General features: G+C 45.6%; 1 protein-coding gene across 1 annotated transcript in view; it reads left to right on the forward strand.

The window, feature by feature from the left end:
* Window positions 1-15,976, forward strand: part of LOC126267480 (facilitated trehalose transporter Tret1-like) — a 104,088-nt gene that overhangs the window by 55,644 nt on the left and 32,468 nt on the right. The window contains exon 3 of the mRNA XM_049972764.1: window positions 12,903-13,141. Within this exon, the coding sequence (XP_049828721.1) occupies window positions 12,903-13,141 (239 nt within the window). The remainder of the gene's footprint in view (window positions 1-12,902; window positions 13,142-15,976) is intronic.

Below are 15,976 nucleotides of genomic sequence, written 5' to 3' on the forward strand. Positions count from 1 at the left end.
TCCAGGCAAATGCCGGGATGGTTCCTTTCAAAGGGCACGGCCGACTTCCTTCCCCGTCCATCCCTAATCCGATGACCTCGCTGTCTGGTCTCCTTCCCCAAACCAACCAACTAACTCTGGGGAAGAAACAAATTTGGGAAAAGAAACTGCTGGTTATTGGGAGCTCCAACGTTAGGCAGGTGATGGAGCCCCTTAGGGAAATAGCGTACAGGGCTGGAAGGAATTCCAACGCACTGACGGGGGGCCTCATTCAAGATGTGGAGGCGGCCTTGCCTGCGGCTATCGAGCGTACGGGGTGCAGTCGTCTGCAAGTAGTTGCTCACGTCGGCACCAATGATGCCTGTCGCTTGGGTTCTGAGGCGATCCTCAGATCGTACAGGCGGCTGGCGGATTTGGTGAAAACCGATGGCCTCGCACGCGGGGTACAAGCAGAGCTCTCTATTTGCAGCATCGTTCCCAGATCGGGGTCCTTTGGTTTGGAGCCGAGTGGAGGGTCTCAACCAGAGGCTTCGTTGACTCTGTGACGGCCTTGTCTGCAGATTTATAGATTTGCGCTATTGGGTGGGGAATTGCAGGACTCCCCTAGATATGTCAGTGGTGCCCTACGCAAAGGAAGCGGCTACTCTGGTAGCAGAGTACTTGTGGCGTGCACATGGGTTTTTTTTAGGCTAGCGAGGTCTCCTGATGAACACTCACCAGTCGACGTGCAGGAAGGGAAATCAGGAAGCGCTCAGTGTAAAGACACTTCAGGTATCAAGATATTGGCAGTAATTTTCAGAGTGTTCGGAATAAAGTTCGTGAGTTTACTGCCCTCTAGGAAGCGTGTGGCTCCCAAATTATTCTCGGGACTGAGACCTGGCTGAACCCTGAGATAGGAAGTTCTGAAATATTTAGTGAGGGTTGGAACGTGTATAGGAAAGACAGATTAGACACCGTAGGAGGTGGTGTCTTCATTGCAGTTGACAAAAATATCGTGTCTACTGAGGTGTCTGGACACGTTTAACAGAGGTGGGAGAAATAAAGTTAATTTGTTGGGTGTTATTATCGGCCACCAGGTTCCACCGTGGCAGTTCTAGAATCATTCAAACGGAGTCTACACTCTGTATCGCAGAAGTACCAGGGTCATGCTATATTAGTCGGAGGCGACTTAAACCTACCTAGTATAGACTGGGATGTCTATGGATTCATTATCGGTGGTTCAGACAAGCCGTCGTGTGAATTACTTTTGAACAAATTATCCGAAAACTGTCTTGAGCAGCTAAATCGACAGCCAACGCGTAATGGAAATATTTTAGATATGCTAGCCACGAACAGACCAGACCTCATCGATGGTGTCAGTGTTGAGACAAGGATTAGTGATCATGATGTTGTCATTACTATTATGGTTACGAAAGTTAAAAAGTCGGTCAAGAAGGCTAGGAGAGTATTCTTACTAGAAAGAGCAGATAAGTAGTTTGTAGCATCCCACTTAGTAAATGGCTTGGCTCTGAGCACTATGGGAATTAACATCTCAAGTCATCAGTCCCCTAGACTTATAACTACTTAAACCTAACTAACCTAAGGACATCACACACATCCATGCCTGAGGCAGGATTCGAGCCTGCGACCGTAGCGGTCGCGCAGTTCCAGACTAGAACCACAAGCGGCCTTAGTAAATGAATCGACTTTTTTACTTCCGGTACGATGGACGTGGAAGAATTATGGGCAAATTTTAAACACATTGTAAATCACGCATTAGACAAGTATGTGCCGAAAAAGTGGGTTACGGACGGAAAAGACCCACCATGGTTTAACAGCGTAATTCAGAGGATGCTCAGGAAGACAGTTGCACTCGCGGTACAAGAAAGATCGGGAGAATGAGGACAGGCAAAAGTTATTAGAAATTAGTGCTGCTGTAAAAAGAGCGATGCGCGAAGCATTCAACCACTACCACCGTCATACCTCAGCAAAAGATCTTGCTGAAAACCCAAGGAAATTCTGGTCTTACGTAAAATCGGTGAGCGGGTCGAAGGCTTCCATCCAGTCACTCACTGATTAGTCTGGCCTGGCAACGGAAGACAGCAAAACGAAAGGTGAAATTTTAAATTTAGTACTTGAGAAATCTTTCATACCGCCGTTTTAGTCTCGTACAGTTTCCCGTATGGAGGACATAGTGATAGACATCACTGGGGTTGTGAAGCAGCTGAATGGGTTCGAAATTAATACATCGCCAGGTCCTGATGGGATCCCAATTCGGTTATACAAGAGTACTCTGCTGCATTGGCTCCTTACTTAGGTTGCATTTATCGCGAATCTCTTGCCCAACGTAAAGTCCCGAGCGACTGGAAATACGTGCAGGTGACGCCTATATATAACAAGGGTCGAAGGGCGGATCTTCAAAATTACAGACCAATATCCTTAACATCGGTTTGTTGCAGGATTGTCGAACATTTTCTTAGTTCGAATATAATGAATTTCCTTGAGACAGAGAAGTTGTTGTCCATGCAACAGGACGGCTTTAGAAATCATCGCTCCTGCGAAACGCAACTCGCCCTTTTTTCACATGACATCTTGCGAACCATGGATGAAGAGTATTAGACAGATGGATATTCCTTGACTTCCGGAAAGCGTTTGACTCGGTGCCCCACTGCAGACTCCTAACCTGGGGTACGAGCAGATGAGATTGGTTCCCAAATATGTGAGTGGCTCGAAGACTTCTTAAGTAATAGAAGACAGTACGTTGTCCTCTATGGTGAGTGCTTATCGGAGGTGAGGGCATCATCTGGAGTGCCCCAGGGAAGTGTGGTAGGTCCGCTGTTGTTTTCTATCCACATAAATCATCTTTTGGATAGGGTGGATAGCAATTTGCGGCTTTTTGCTGATGATGCTGTGGTGTACGGGAAGGTATCGTCGTTTCTACACCTACATCTATACTCCGCAAGCCACCCAACAGTGTGTGGCAGAGGGCACTTTACGTGCCACTGTCATTACTCCCTTTTCTGTTCCAGTCGCGTATGGTTCGCGGGAAGAACGACTGTCTGAAAGACTCCGTGCGCGCTCGAATATGTCTAATTTTACATTCGTGGTCTCCACGGGAGGTATAAGTAGGGGGAAGCAATATATTCGATACCTCATCCAGAAACGCACCCTCTCGAAACCTGGCGAGCAAGCTACACCGCGATGCAGAGCGCCTCTCTTGCAGAGTCTGCCACTTGAGTTTGCTAAACATCTCCGTAACGCTATCACGGTTACCAAATAACCCTGTGACGAAACGCGCCGCTCTTCTTTGGATCTTCTCTATCTCCTCCGTCATGCCGATCTGGTACGGATCCCACACTGATGAACAATACTCAAGTATAGGTCGAACGAGTGTTTTGTAAGCCACCTCCTTTGTTGATGGACTACATTTTCTAAGGACTCTCCCAATGAATCTCAACCTGCCACCCGCCTTACCAACAATTAATTTTATATGATCATTCCACTTCAAATCGTTCCGCACGCATACTCCCAGATATTTTACATTCCGCTATCAGATAATCATACAATAAAGGATCCTTCGTTCTATGTATTCGCAATACATTACATTTGTCTATGTTAAGGGTCAGTTGCCACTCCCTGCACAAAGTGCCTATCCGCTGCAGATCTTCCTGCATTTCGCTACAATTTTCTAATGCTGCAACTTCTCTGTATACTACAGCATCATCTGCGAAAAACCGCATGGAACTTCCGACACTATCTACTAGGTCATTTATATATATTGTGAAAAGCAGTGGTCTCATAACACTCCCCTGTGGCACGCCAGAGGTCACTCTAACGTCTGTAGACGTCTCTCCATTGATAACAACATGCTGTGTTCTGTTTGCTAAAAACTCTTCAATCCAGCCACACAGCTGGTCTGATATTCCGTAGGCTCTTACTTTGTTTATCAGGTGACAGTGCGGAACTGTATCGAACGCCTTCCGGAAGTCAAGGGAAAAAGCATCTACCTGGGAGCCTGTATCTAATATTTTCTGCGTCTCATGAACAAATAAAGCGAATTGGGTCTCACACGATCGCTGTTTCAGGAATCCATGTTGATTCCTACAGAGTAGATTCTGGGTTTCCAAAAACGACATGATACTCGATCAAAAAATGTGTTCTAAAATTCTACAACAGATCGACGTCAGAGATATAGGTCTATAGTTTTGCGCATCTGCTCGACGACCCTTCTTGAAGACTGGGACTACCTGTGCTCTTTTCCAATCATTTGGAACCTTCCGTTCCTCTAGAGACTTGCGGTACACGGCTGTTAGAAGGGGGGCAAGTTCTTTCACGTACTCTGTGTAGAATCCAATTGGTGTCCATTCAGGTCCAGTGGACTTTCCTCTGTTGAGTGATTTCTGTTGCTTTTCTATTCCTTGGACACTTATTTCGATGTCAGCCATTTTTTCGTTCGTGCGAGGATTTAGAGAAGGAACTGCAGTGCGGTCTTCCTCTGTGAAACAGCTTTGGAAAAAGGTGTTTAGTATTTCAGCTTTGCGCGTGTCATCCTCAGTTTCAATGATGTCATCATCCCGGAGTGTCTGGATATGCTGTTTCGAGCCACTTTCAGATTTAACGTAAGACCAGAACTTCCTATGATTTTCTGTCAAGTCGGTACATAGAAGTTTACTTTCGAATTCACTGAACGCTTCACGCATAGCCCTCCTTACGCTAACTTTGACATCGTTTAGGTTCTGTTTATCTGAGAGATTTTGGCTGCGTTTAAACTTGGAGTGAAGCTCTCTTTGCTTTCGCAGTAGTTTCCTAACTTTGTTGTTGAACCACGGTGGGTTTTTCTCGTCCCTCACAGTTTTCTCGGCACGTACCTGTCTAAAACGCTTATTACAATTGCCTTAAACTTTTTCCATAAATACTCAACATTGTCAGTGTCGGAACATAAATTTTCGTTTTGATCTGTTAGGTAGTCTGAAATCTGCCTTCTATTGCTCTTGCTGAACAGACAAACCTTCCTCCCTTTTTTATATTCCTATTAATTTCCATATTCAGGGATGCTGCAACGGCCTTATGATCACTGATTCCCTGTTCTGCACTTACAAAGTCGAAAAGTTCGGGTCTGTTTGTTATCAGTATGTCCAAGATGTTATCTCCACGAGTCGATTCTCTGTTTAATTGCTCGAGGTAATTTTCGGATAGTGCACCCAGTATAATGTTACTCGATGTTCTGTCCCTACCACCCGTCCTAAACAACTGAGTGTCCCAGTCTATATCTGGTAAATTGAAATCTCCACCTAAGACTATAATACGCTAAGAAAATTTATGTGAAATGTATTCCAAATTTTCTCTCAGTTGTTCTGCCACGAATGCTGCTGAGTCGGGAGGTCGGTAAAAGGAGTCAATTATTAACCTAGTTCGGTTGTTGAGTGTAACCTCCAACCCATAATATTTCACAGGAACTATCCACTTCTACTTCACTACAGGATAAACTACTACTAACAGCGACAAACACGCCGCCACCGGTTGCATGCAATCTATCCTTTCTAACACCGTCTGTGCCTTTGTAAAAATTTCTGCTGAATTTATCTCTGGCTTCAGCCAGCTTTCCGTACCTATAACGATTTCAGCTTCGGTGCTTTCCATCAGAGCTTGAAGTTCCAGTACTTTACCAATGCAGCTTCGACAGCTTACAATTACAATACTGATTGCTGTTTGGTCTCCTCATGTGCTGACTTTGCTCCGTACCCTTTGAGGCTGTTGCCCTTTATGTACTTGTCCGAGGCCATCTAACCTAAAAAAACCGCCACACAACCCCTGCTACCCGTGTAGCCGCTTGCTGCGTGTAGTGGACTCCTGACCTATCCAGCGGAACCCGAAACCCCACCACCCTATAGCGCAAGTCGAGGAATCTGCAGCCCACACGGTCAGAGAACTGTCTCAGTCTCTGATTCGGACCCTCCACTCGGATCTGTACCAAAGGTCCGCAGTCAGTCCTGTCGACGATGCTGCAGATGGCGAGCTCTGCCTTCATCCCGCTAGCGAGACTGGCAGTCTTCACCAAATCAGATAGCCGTTGGAAGCCAGAGAGTATTTCCTCCGGTCCATAGCGACACACATCATTGGTGCCGACATGAGCGACCACCTGCAGATGGGTGCACCCTGTACCCTTCATGGCATCCGGAAGGACCCTTTCCACATCTGGAATGACTCCCCCCGGTATGCACACGGAGTGCACATTGGTTTTCTTCCCCTCTCTTGCTGCCATATCCCTAAGGAGCCCCATTACGCGCCTGACGTTGGAGCTCCCAACTACGAGTACGCCCACCCTCTGGGACTACCCGGTTCTTGCAGACTGAGGGGCAACCTCTGGAACAGGACAAGCAGCCATCTCCAGCTGAAGATCAGTATCAGCCGGAGGCAGAGCCTGAAACCGGTTCATCAGACAAACTGGAGAGGCCTTCCGTTCAGCCCTCCGGAATGTCTTTCGCCCCCTGCCACACCTCGAGACGACCTCCCACTCTACCACAGGTGAGGGATCAGCCTCAATGTGGGCAGTATTTCGGGCAGCCACAGCCGTAGTCCGATGGGGGGATGTGTGGGACCAGCTGGCCGTCCCCGGCAAACCCCCGTCCGGACCCCCACAGTGATGCCCATTGGCAACAGCCTCAAGCTGTGTGACCGAAGCCAACACTGCCTGAAGCTGGGAGCGAAGGGATGCGAAGTCAGCCTGCATCCGAACACAGCAGTTGCAGTCCCTATCCATGCTAAAAGCTGTTGTGCAAAGAACGTCTGAATTAATCTACAGAGAGCACAAACAAATTGACACAAAATTTAAACGGTTATTAAAATACAAGATTGCCTAGTGAATGCAGTAATGCTGCTACTTGCGCACTGCTGACACACTGCTTGGCGGCGGTAGGAGGCTACGCGATTTTACACTATTCAGGTACTAAAGCGCAATGCCACAACTCTCAAATACTACACTCCTGGAAATGGAAAAAAGAACACATTGACACTGGTGTGTCAGACCCACCATACTTGCTCCGGACACTGCGAGAGGGCTGTACAAGCAACGATCACACGCACGGCGCAGCGGACACACCAGGAACCGCGGTGTTGGCCGTCGAATGGCGCTAGCTGCGCAGCATTTGTGCACCGCCGCCGTCAGTGGCAGCCAGTTTGCCGTGGCATACGGAGCTCCAACGCAGTCTTTAACACTGGTAGCATGCCGCGACAGCGCGGACGTGAACCGTATGTGCAGTTGACGGACTTGGAGCGAGGGCGTATAGTGGGCATGCGGGAGGCCGGGTGAACGTACCGCCGAATTGCTCAACACGTGGGGCGTGAGGTCTCCACAGTACATCGATGTTGTCGCCAGTGGTCGGCGGAAGGTGCACGTGCCCGTCGACCTGGGACCGAACCGCAGCGACGCACGGATGCACGCCAAGACCGTAGGATGCTACACAGTGCCGTAGGGGACCGCACCGCCACTTCCCAGCAAATTAGGGACAGTGTTGCTCCTGGGGTATCGGCGAGGACCATTCGCAACCGTCTCCATGAAGCTGGGCTACGGTCCCGCACACCGTTAGGCCGTCTTCCGCTCACGCCCCAACATCGTGCAGCCCACCTCCAGTGGTGTCGCGACAGGCGTGAATGGAGGGACGAATGGAGACGTGTCGTCTTCAGCGATGAGAGTCGCTTCTGCCTTGGTGCCAATGATGGTCGTATGCGTGTTTGGCGCCGTGCAGGTGAGCGCCACAATCAGGACTGCATACGACCGAGGCACACAGGGCCAACACCCGGCATCATGGTGTGGGGAGCGATCTCCTACACTGGCCATACACCTCTGGTGATCGTCGAGGGGACACTGAATAGTTCACGGTACATCCAAACCGTCATCGAACCCATCGTTCTATCATTCCTAGACCAGCAAGGGAACTTGCTGTTCCAACAGGACAATGCACGTCCGCATCTATCCCGTGCCACCCAACGTGCTCTAGAAGGTGTAAGTCAACTACCCTGGCCAGCAAGATCTCCGGATCTGTCCCCCATTGAGCATGTTTGGGACTGGATGAAGCGTCGTCTCACGCTGTCTGCACGTCCAGCACGAACGCTGGTCCAACTGAGGCGCCAGGTGTAAATGGCATGGCAAGCCGTTCCACAGGACTACATCCAGCATCTCTACGATCGTCTCCATGGGAGAATAGCAGCCTGCATTGCTGCGAAAGGTGTATATACACTGTACTAGTGCCGACATTGTGCATGTTCTGTTGCCTGTGTCTATGTCCCTGTGGTTCTGTCAGTGTGATCATGTGATGTATCTGACCCCAGGAATGTGTCAATAAAGTTTCCCCTTCCTGGGACAATGAATTCACGGTGTTCTTATTTCAATTTCCAGGAGTGTAGAATACGCCCGAAATTTACGAATTAAACAATGCAAGTACCAAAACCACGCAAAGAAATTAAGAATAAACTATGTAACAAATGAGTGAGCTAGGATTATGCGATTTTCTGCAGGCAGAAGCTTATCCAACGGCGGCAGGGAACACACAGTCACATCGATTAAATATTTGGGCGTAACATTGCAGAGCCATATGAAGTGGGACAAGCATGTAATGGCTGTTGTGGGGAAGGCGGATAGTTGTCTTCGGTTCATTGGTAGAATTTTGGGAAGTTGCGGTTCATCTGGAAAGGAGACCGTTTATAAAACACTAATACTACCTATTCTTGAGTACTGCTCGTGCGTTTGGGATGGCTATCAGGTCGTATTGAGGGAGGACATAGAAGCAATTCAGAGGCGAGCTGCTAGAATTGTTACTGGTAGGTTTGATCATCACGCGAGTGTTACGGAAATGCTTCAAGAACTCGGGTGCGAGTCTCTAGAGGAAAGGAGGCGTTCTTTTTGTGAATCGCTGCTGAGGAAATTTAGAGAACCAGCATTTGAGGCTGACTGCAGTACAATTTTACTGCCACCAACTTACATTTCGCGGAAAGACCACAAAGATAAGATAAGTGAGATTAGGGCTCGCACAGAGGCATATAGGCAGTCGTTTTTCCCTCGTTCTGTTTAGGAGTGGAACACGGAGAGAAGATGCTAGTTGTGGTACGAGGTACCCTCCGCCATGTACCGTATGGTGGATTGAGGAGTATGTATGTAGATGTAGATGTAGAACCGATGGTGGAATAAGATAGTTGAGGAATTGGTGAAGGTGAGAAATGAACCCTTTAATAAATGGCTGAGAACTAGGCTTGATGATGACCGTTAAACATTGAAGCTAAATGGGAAAAAGCACAAAGGGCCATTACTTAATAAACATTGGAGCTAAACACTGGAGCTGAATGGGAAAAAGCACAAAAGGCCATTACTACAGTAAGAAATGAGGCGTGGGAGAAAGTTGGAGAGGATGTAGAAGAAAACTTTGGTGGTACTAGACCAAATAGAATGTCGAAGTATAACGTGAAGACCATGAGATTTTGAAACAATAATACTGCTGGGATGACTATGATAACCATGAAGTAGTGAGTAAAGTATTAGAAAGCCTTGCTCACGGAGAAGAGAAAGAAACCTATACAAGAGACGTTAAATTTGAAGGAAGAGGATGAAGGTCCATGTCCACGACCAATAATCTCGCAAGAAATGTGTAAAGCAATGAAGCACATGAAAAAGAGAAATCACTGGGTCGAGGTGCAATAAATATAGAATCAATAAAGGCAGCTCCTAGGGTTGTGTATAATATCTTGGCCAAGCTGTATGTTAAGTTTTTGGAAGGAGACCAGGTACCCAAGGAATGGAAAAAGTCTATTATTACTTCTTTCTATAAGAAAGTGACTAGACAGGAGAGTGAAATTACTGGGGCGTGAGTATGCTGCCATCAGTAGCGCGATTATAAGGGAGCATCTTGAAAGAAAGAATCAAAAGGACTGCGTGAAGGGTGTGCTATAGCACTGGCGCTATTTAAAATCTATGAGGAGGATGCATTTAAAGCCAGGAGGAACAAATGTGGAGGCATAGGCGTCCTTGTGAGGGATGAAACCCTACACATATTTCTCTTCGCTGATGACCAGGTCATCGTAGCAGGAGGTCAGGATGATGCTGAGCACATGCTTTGGGATTTATTAGAGAATTATGAAAGATGGAGCCTCACAATAATCATGGCAAAAACTGAAGATCTGAGGGCTGACAACAGTACCATAGGGGATCTCTAAGTTGAAGCCAGTAGAATCAGGGAATGTAAGCCTTTTAAGAACCTGTGAGTTATGATGCCATCAAACTGAAAAAGTGAAAATGGCATAAATAATAAAACAGGGCAGGGCAGAAGGACCACACGACAATTCACTCAGTACTTTGGAATAACAAAAAGGACCAAACAGGTGATACGTCCTTCAGTTGTTGAAAACATTGCTACTTATGTGGCGGAATGTGGGCAATAAACAAGCATCAGAGAAACACGTTGCTTACATTAGAGAAGTTGTGGCCTCTTCTGGCTGAACCGCGCACCGTACAGCACCATAATAGAGGCTACGGAGTCGATAAATACCACAGAGATGAAACGCTTAAAATGGTTCGGACCTCTCGAAAGAATGGAGGATAGCCGATGGCCAAAGAAAGTGGAACATACAGAGTGGAGAAAAATTGTGTCACAAAATTTTAACCCTGGATAGCTGATGCCAGTAGAAACCAAATTACTAATGTTGTGTGGGTCGACAATGCACCATTTTTAAACTACGGAAACTTGGCTCCACGTGCTCCGATTGGCTGCAGGGTTGCCCTGTTGCCGGATGCTCTGGATGCTTTGCCTGCTGGAGACAGCGATGTATCCAAGGCGGCCCACACGCCCGTTGGTAGCGCGCCAGTCTTCCACTCTGGGGGCCTGGGGCCGAATCCGCCAGGGTCCCGACGTCTCTGGTGTGAGGTAGAGACAAACAGCGAGAGCTATTCGTCACGTGTGCGCATCACGTGGGGCAGTTACACTGAGCTTTGGACGACACTTTTGATGTGAAAGCAATAGGCCTCTCTTTATCACCAAACCTGAGCGAAAGCACTGCACCGACTCCATAAAAGGAAGCTTTCTACTTGCAACAGAACTGGTTTCTCAGGATCAAAGTGAACCATACATCGATCACTAAGCAATGCATCTTTAAGTGTTTGAAACGCTCCTTAGCACTCATGTTTCCAAGCAAAGGGAACTTTCTTCCGACTCAAGGGATGCAATGGAGCAGCGTTTTGTGCAGCATTCGATATGAATCGAATATAATAGTTAATATTCCCCAAGACTGACTGCAATTCTGTGACATTGCGAGGAACTAGCAGGTCTCGAATGGCTAACAAATGTGACTAAAGGGAATGTACACCTTGGCTGTTTATGACATGACCAAGATACTGCAACTCAGGTTTAAAAAAATCACACTTGTTCAGTCTATACTTCATTCATGCATCAAATAACACACGAAACAAATAAAGCAAATTTGCAATGTGTTCTTCAGGTGTACGACCTGCTACGACAAATATTTTGAGAAGTTCTGTACTTGAGCACTCAGATGTTCAAAATACCGTTGGACTGTTGGAAAATGGCGGGTGCGGAAGCACTGTCAAAATGCAAACGCAAATATTTAAACAAGTCAAAATTAAGTGTTCACAACACACAAAGTTTGAGATTCTGCATTTCGTGGTATTTGAAGATATGCGTCACATAAATCAATTTTTGAAAAGAAGCAACCAGCGCCTAATCTGTCCATGAGATCCTCTAGGCATGGCAGTGGGTAAGTGAATCACCGTTTTGGTTAAAGTCAACACAGGGGCGAAAGCGACCTGAAGGTTTGGGGAGCAAAACCGATGGAGTTGCCGACTGACTAGCTTGTATGGTAGCAATAGCTCCGCTGTCTTGCAATTCTTAAAGTTCAGCAGCCACATAGTCCTGTAATGCAATTGGAACAGTTCTGGCCAGCCAAAATTTCGGCTGAGCATTGTCTTTCATAGTAATATGTGCAAGAAAATTGTTAGCCTTGCCTAAACCTGCAGAAAAGGGTTAAGGAGATTCTTTAAGCAAGCTAGCTACACTATCTGTGGCACTGAATGCAATCACTGACAACACATTTTCCTGCATTTGAAAGCCAAACAAATCAAACGAATCAAGGCCAAACATGTTCTCACAATCGCAAAGGGTGACATACAAAATAATCAGTCTTCTTCAGAAAAGACAAACATGAGTCTGTGCTACGTAGAGATTGCTAATGATAGAGGCTACCCTGCGTCGCCTAACAAAGAGGCTAACGCTGAAGCTGCTATCGAAGTGGGCTGCCATCAGTCGGGTGCAGCGTTTGTGCCCTCTTCACCGAAGAGCCGCTGCTGCCGCGTTATCATCCTGGAGGGAGGTCGGTCAGCGTGCGATTGGCTCACCTCTTCTCACAGCCTTCTCTTCTCTGTCGTTCCCGACTGGCGTGCCGGCGCCGACTTTACGCGGTAACATAGTAGGCCTTCACAAGTGCTGTTCACTGAGGCCCGCTGTATGTGGCATTTTCACATGCAAATGACCAACAGCAACAAGGTGCGTGCACAGACACAAACTAATTCCCATCGTGCCCCGTGGCCCACCGTGCGGTTTCGACGTCCTAACGCAAACCGTTCAGAAGTTATGACGATTTTATTTAAAATTGTTCAATAATAGTCACCCTGCAGCTAACAAGGTGGTGCTGTCATAGCGCACTGGACTCGTATTTGGAAAGACAATGGTTCAAACCCTCATCCAATAATCCAGAGTCAAGTTTCCCGTAATTCCCCGAAATTGCTTAAGGTGAACGCCAGGAGTTCCTTGAAAGGGTATGCCCAATTCCCATCTCCATCATTTCTCAAAGTGAGCGTGTGCTCCATCTCTAATAACACCATCTTGGAGGAGACGTTGAACTCTTAATTTTGCTTGGAGCTGTGTTAAAATGGCGCATTCCAACAGCGGCGCTGACGTACCTGATGAGTGGCATGATCTCTGGCTGGGTGTCGCCCATCCTGCCGCGCCTCCAGGAGCCGGGGTCGTGGCTGCCACTGACGGCAGACGAGGCCTCCTGGATCGTCTCCAGCATGACCATCTCGTGTGTGCTGCCCATCATAGGTGTGCCAATTATCGTCGACATCGTCGGCCGCAAGGTGCTGTTCATCGCATCTGGATTGCCAGTGTTTGCTGCCTGGCTCATGGTTTGTACTGCATTTAATACCTGCTTTTGGTTGAGAGGGACAGAGGCAGGAGTGCATGTTTTAACAAGAATATTCTTTGTGGAGTTTAATTGCACATAAAATTGTAGTGTAGAGGAATCAACTAAAAAAAACAGCTTGCTTACATTTCAGTTCGTTTTGAATAATTCCATGTTATGAAGCGAAGAAACTTCTGCTGATATTTACTGGAACTTAGACTTTGCGCAATAAATGTAACAGGATTGTAAGCTAAAGTTTTGCCACGTGTAGTAATGCATGTACAGAACGTTCTTCTTAGCTAGAAAAAGTTTGATATGTATTTTGTTGCCTGGTCAATATTATTGTCGTGCTAGAGCTCGGAACCAGATATCCACACTTTATCTCTGATGCTACATCAGGCAAATGCTTTTTGAAAACTAACTCAGATTGTAATCTTGTGCATAAGTATTACATAAGGAAATCATCTCCATCGAAATATTGAAAGAATAAGAACAGTATCACACACGTTAATTTGGCAAAGAAAAATAGTAACTGAGACCCATAGTCCATTTGACATACTTAATTACTTAATCACTCAGAAGAAATAAGTTAAATAATAGAAAAATATGAATAAGCTTCATAAAAAATGCTGTGATGCACCTGTGCTGCCTTGGCATTGATTGTATGGTTTTAATAACAGAATGCTTAAACTCTGGAAGTGTTGGTTCACATGAATTTCTCTCTCTCTCTTATTCAGTGTTGCTCTAATCACTCCACAGTTAACATATGTCTAATTCCGAGGTGATTGATTTAAAATTTGTGGAAAAAATTGCAATATGAACGCTTGGAAGCAGCAAAATGAATATAGTGAATTAGATTTCTGCGCGACATTTGCCAGTCAGTAGCACTCAACTGCTCTTCATGGTGGACGAGGCGGTTTCTGTTGGACCTCGGAAATGAATGAATAACTCACCGCCGGCCGCTGTGGCCTAGCGGATTTAGGCGCTGCTGCTACAGTCGCAAGTTCGAATCCTGCCTCGAGCATGGATGTGTGTGATGTCCTTGGGTTAGTTAGGTTTAAGTAATTCTAAGTCTAGGGGAGTGACGACCTCGTGTGTTAGTGCTTACAGCCATTTGAACCATTAACTCACCAACAATTTCCTCTTCGAGTTTATGGCTGAAGTGACGCCAAGGTAACCCCACCACCAAGTAGCATTCTTGCATCAGAGAACTTAGTACACCAACTACCTATTCGCCATAAGTTCAGATAGGGAGAAATTTATCAAATACCTATATGGACACGATGGAAAAATGTAAGAGGTGATTAAAAGAGAAGAGTTAAGTAGACTCCCTAGACACCCTTCAACATGATATTACAGAGTGAATATTTAAGTCAGCCCATGAGACGTGGTCAATAGTTCATTTTAAAGTCCAGGCAACTAGACACAGCACTTTGGATCATAGACCTGTCCTGATATTACAGTGTTGATGTGCCACAAGAGTCCACATAGCCATTTTATAAAAGTGCACAGTGATACCACGTCAGACTATCTGGCCTCCGTTTAGGCCGGACTCATGTAAGGGAATTGTAGTCTGATTTGCAGTATCTGCTTCATAAACTCCAATCAAAAAGTAATGTAGGATGCTAAGCAGTTGCTACGTGTGTTTGGTGTGTTATGCAGTGCTGCATAACGTTTACCTCAGTTCTTTCATTCTGAATCACAAAAATTATTTGCCGTTCTTTAGATGGGCTTGGGTGAATAGCAAATTCCATGCTCTTTCAGTAGCAGTCTCACGTAGCAGAAGAGTGGGTTTTAAAAAAGAAACCAGTTAGTCTGGGAATATGACAAAGATCTGTCTTTTCCTATACTGTAAAAATAAACGATAATACATTAATATAAGTCCAATGTTAAGGAGGAGCAGAATTCTTTATTTGTTTACGGATTGTAAATGGGAAAATAAAATACTGAGACCAGTCTTCCACACTTATCTTACCGTTTAACTAATTCAAGCTATGAAAATACTTTAACTCAAAAGAATTTCGAAATATCCTTTTTTCTTGGCTTAAAATCTATGAAATTGTAGTACAGAAGAAGAGTTGTAAAAAATATGGAATTTTTTCGAAATAGTCATTGAGAATTACAAGAAAATCTCATATACAGTTGAAATAGAATAATGACGCTCTCCTAGAACAGCTACAGCCTTTTTGTATCACTACTGTTTGAAGATGACGTTAGTGTGGAGTTTCTACATCTAAATTGTTGAATAATATGTGAAGTTCCAGAAGAAAATTGGCAAGAGATATCAACAGCATAGTCTTAGTGGTCAACAAGAACTGGAAATAAGCGAGTAGCACTTAGGTTAACGTCTTGCAGGAACAGACAAGTGTAGTATCTGTTGTAGTTCCATTAGTTAAGATACAGTTTGGTCTCCATTACCTGGAACTTAGACGACTGTTAAGAAGCCACTGACTAACCGATAAAGCTAGTTACTAATCCAAAGAATAGAAATAATGCACCTAACAGCTTTTAAGTTCCCCACTATCTGTCTCTGTATGAAATTTAGCCCAAATATACCTCCCATTCTACAAAAAGTTTATGTATTGCCAAAACTATGTACCCACAAACTGTTATCCTACTTAAAATTCTTGCTGACCTTTGACTAAACAGAACCTGATTTGAATTGAACTGTAACTGGTCTTAATACAACTTATCTTTATATTAAATGCGCAACTAAAGTAAAAGAATCATCAGGGCCTAATCAAAATTTCCAGTTCTCTCGCGTGCTGCCGACGTTGTTGCAGATTTCTTAAAAGCGCAACAACAAACAGCAAGGTGTTAGTGCCTAAGTTAGATTCCT

The sequence above is a fragment of the Schistocerca gregaria genome, chromosome 4, assembly GCF_023897955.1.
Source record: "Schistocerca gregaria isolate iqSchGreg1 chromosome 4, iqSchGreg1.2, whole genome shotgun sequence".
Taxonomy (NCBI): domain Eukaryota; kingdom Metazoa; phylum Arthropoda; class Insecta; order Orthoptera; family Acrididae; genus Schistocerca; species Schistocerca gregaria.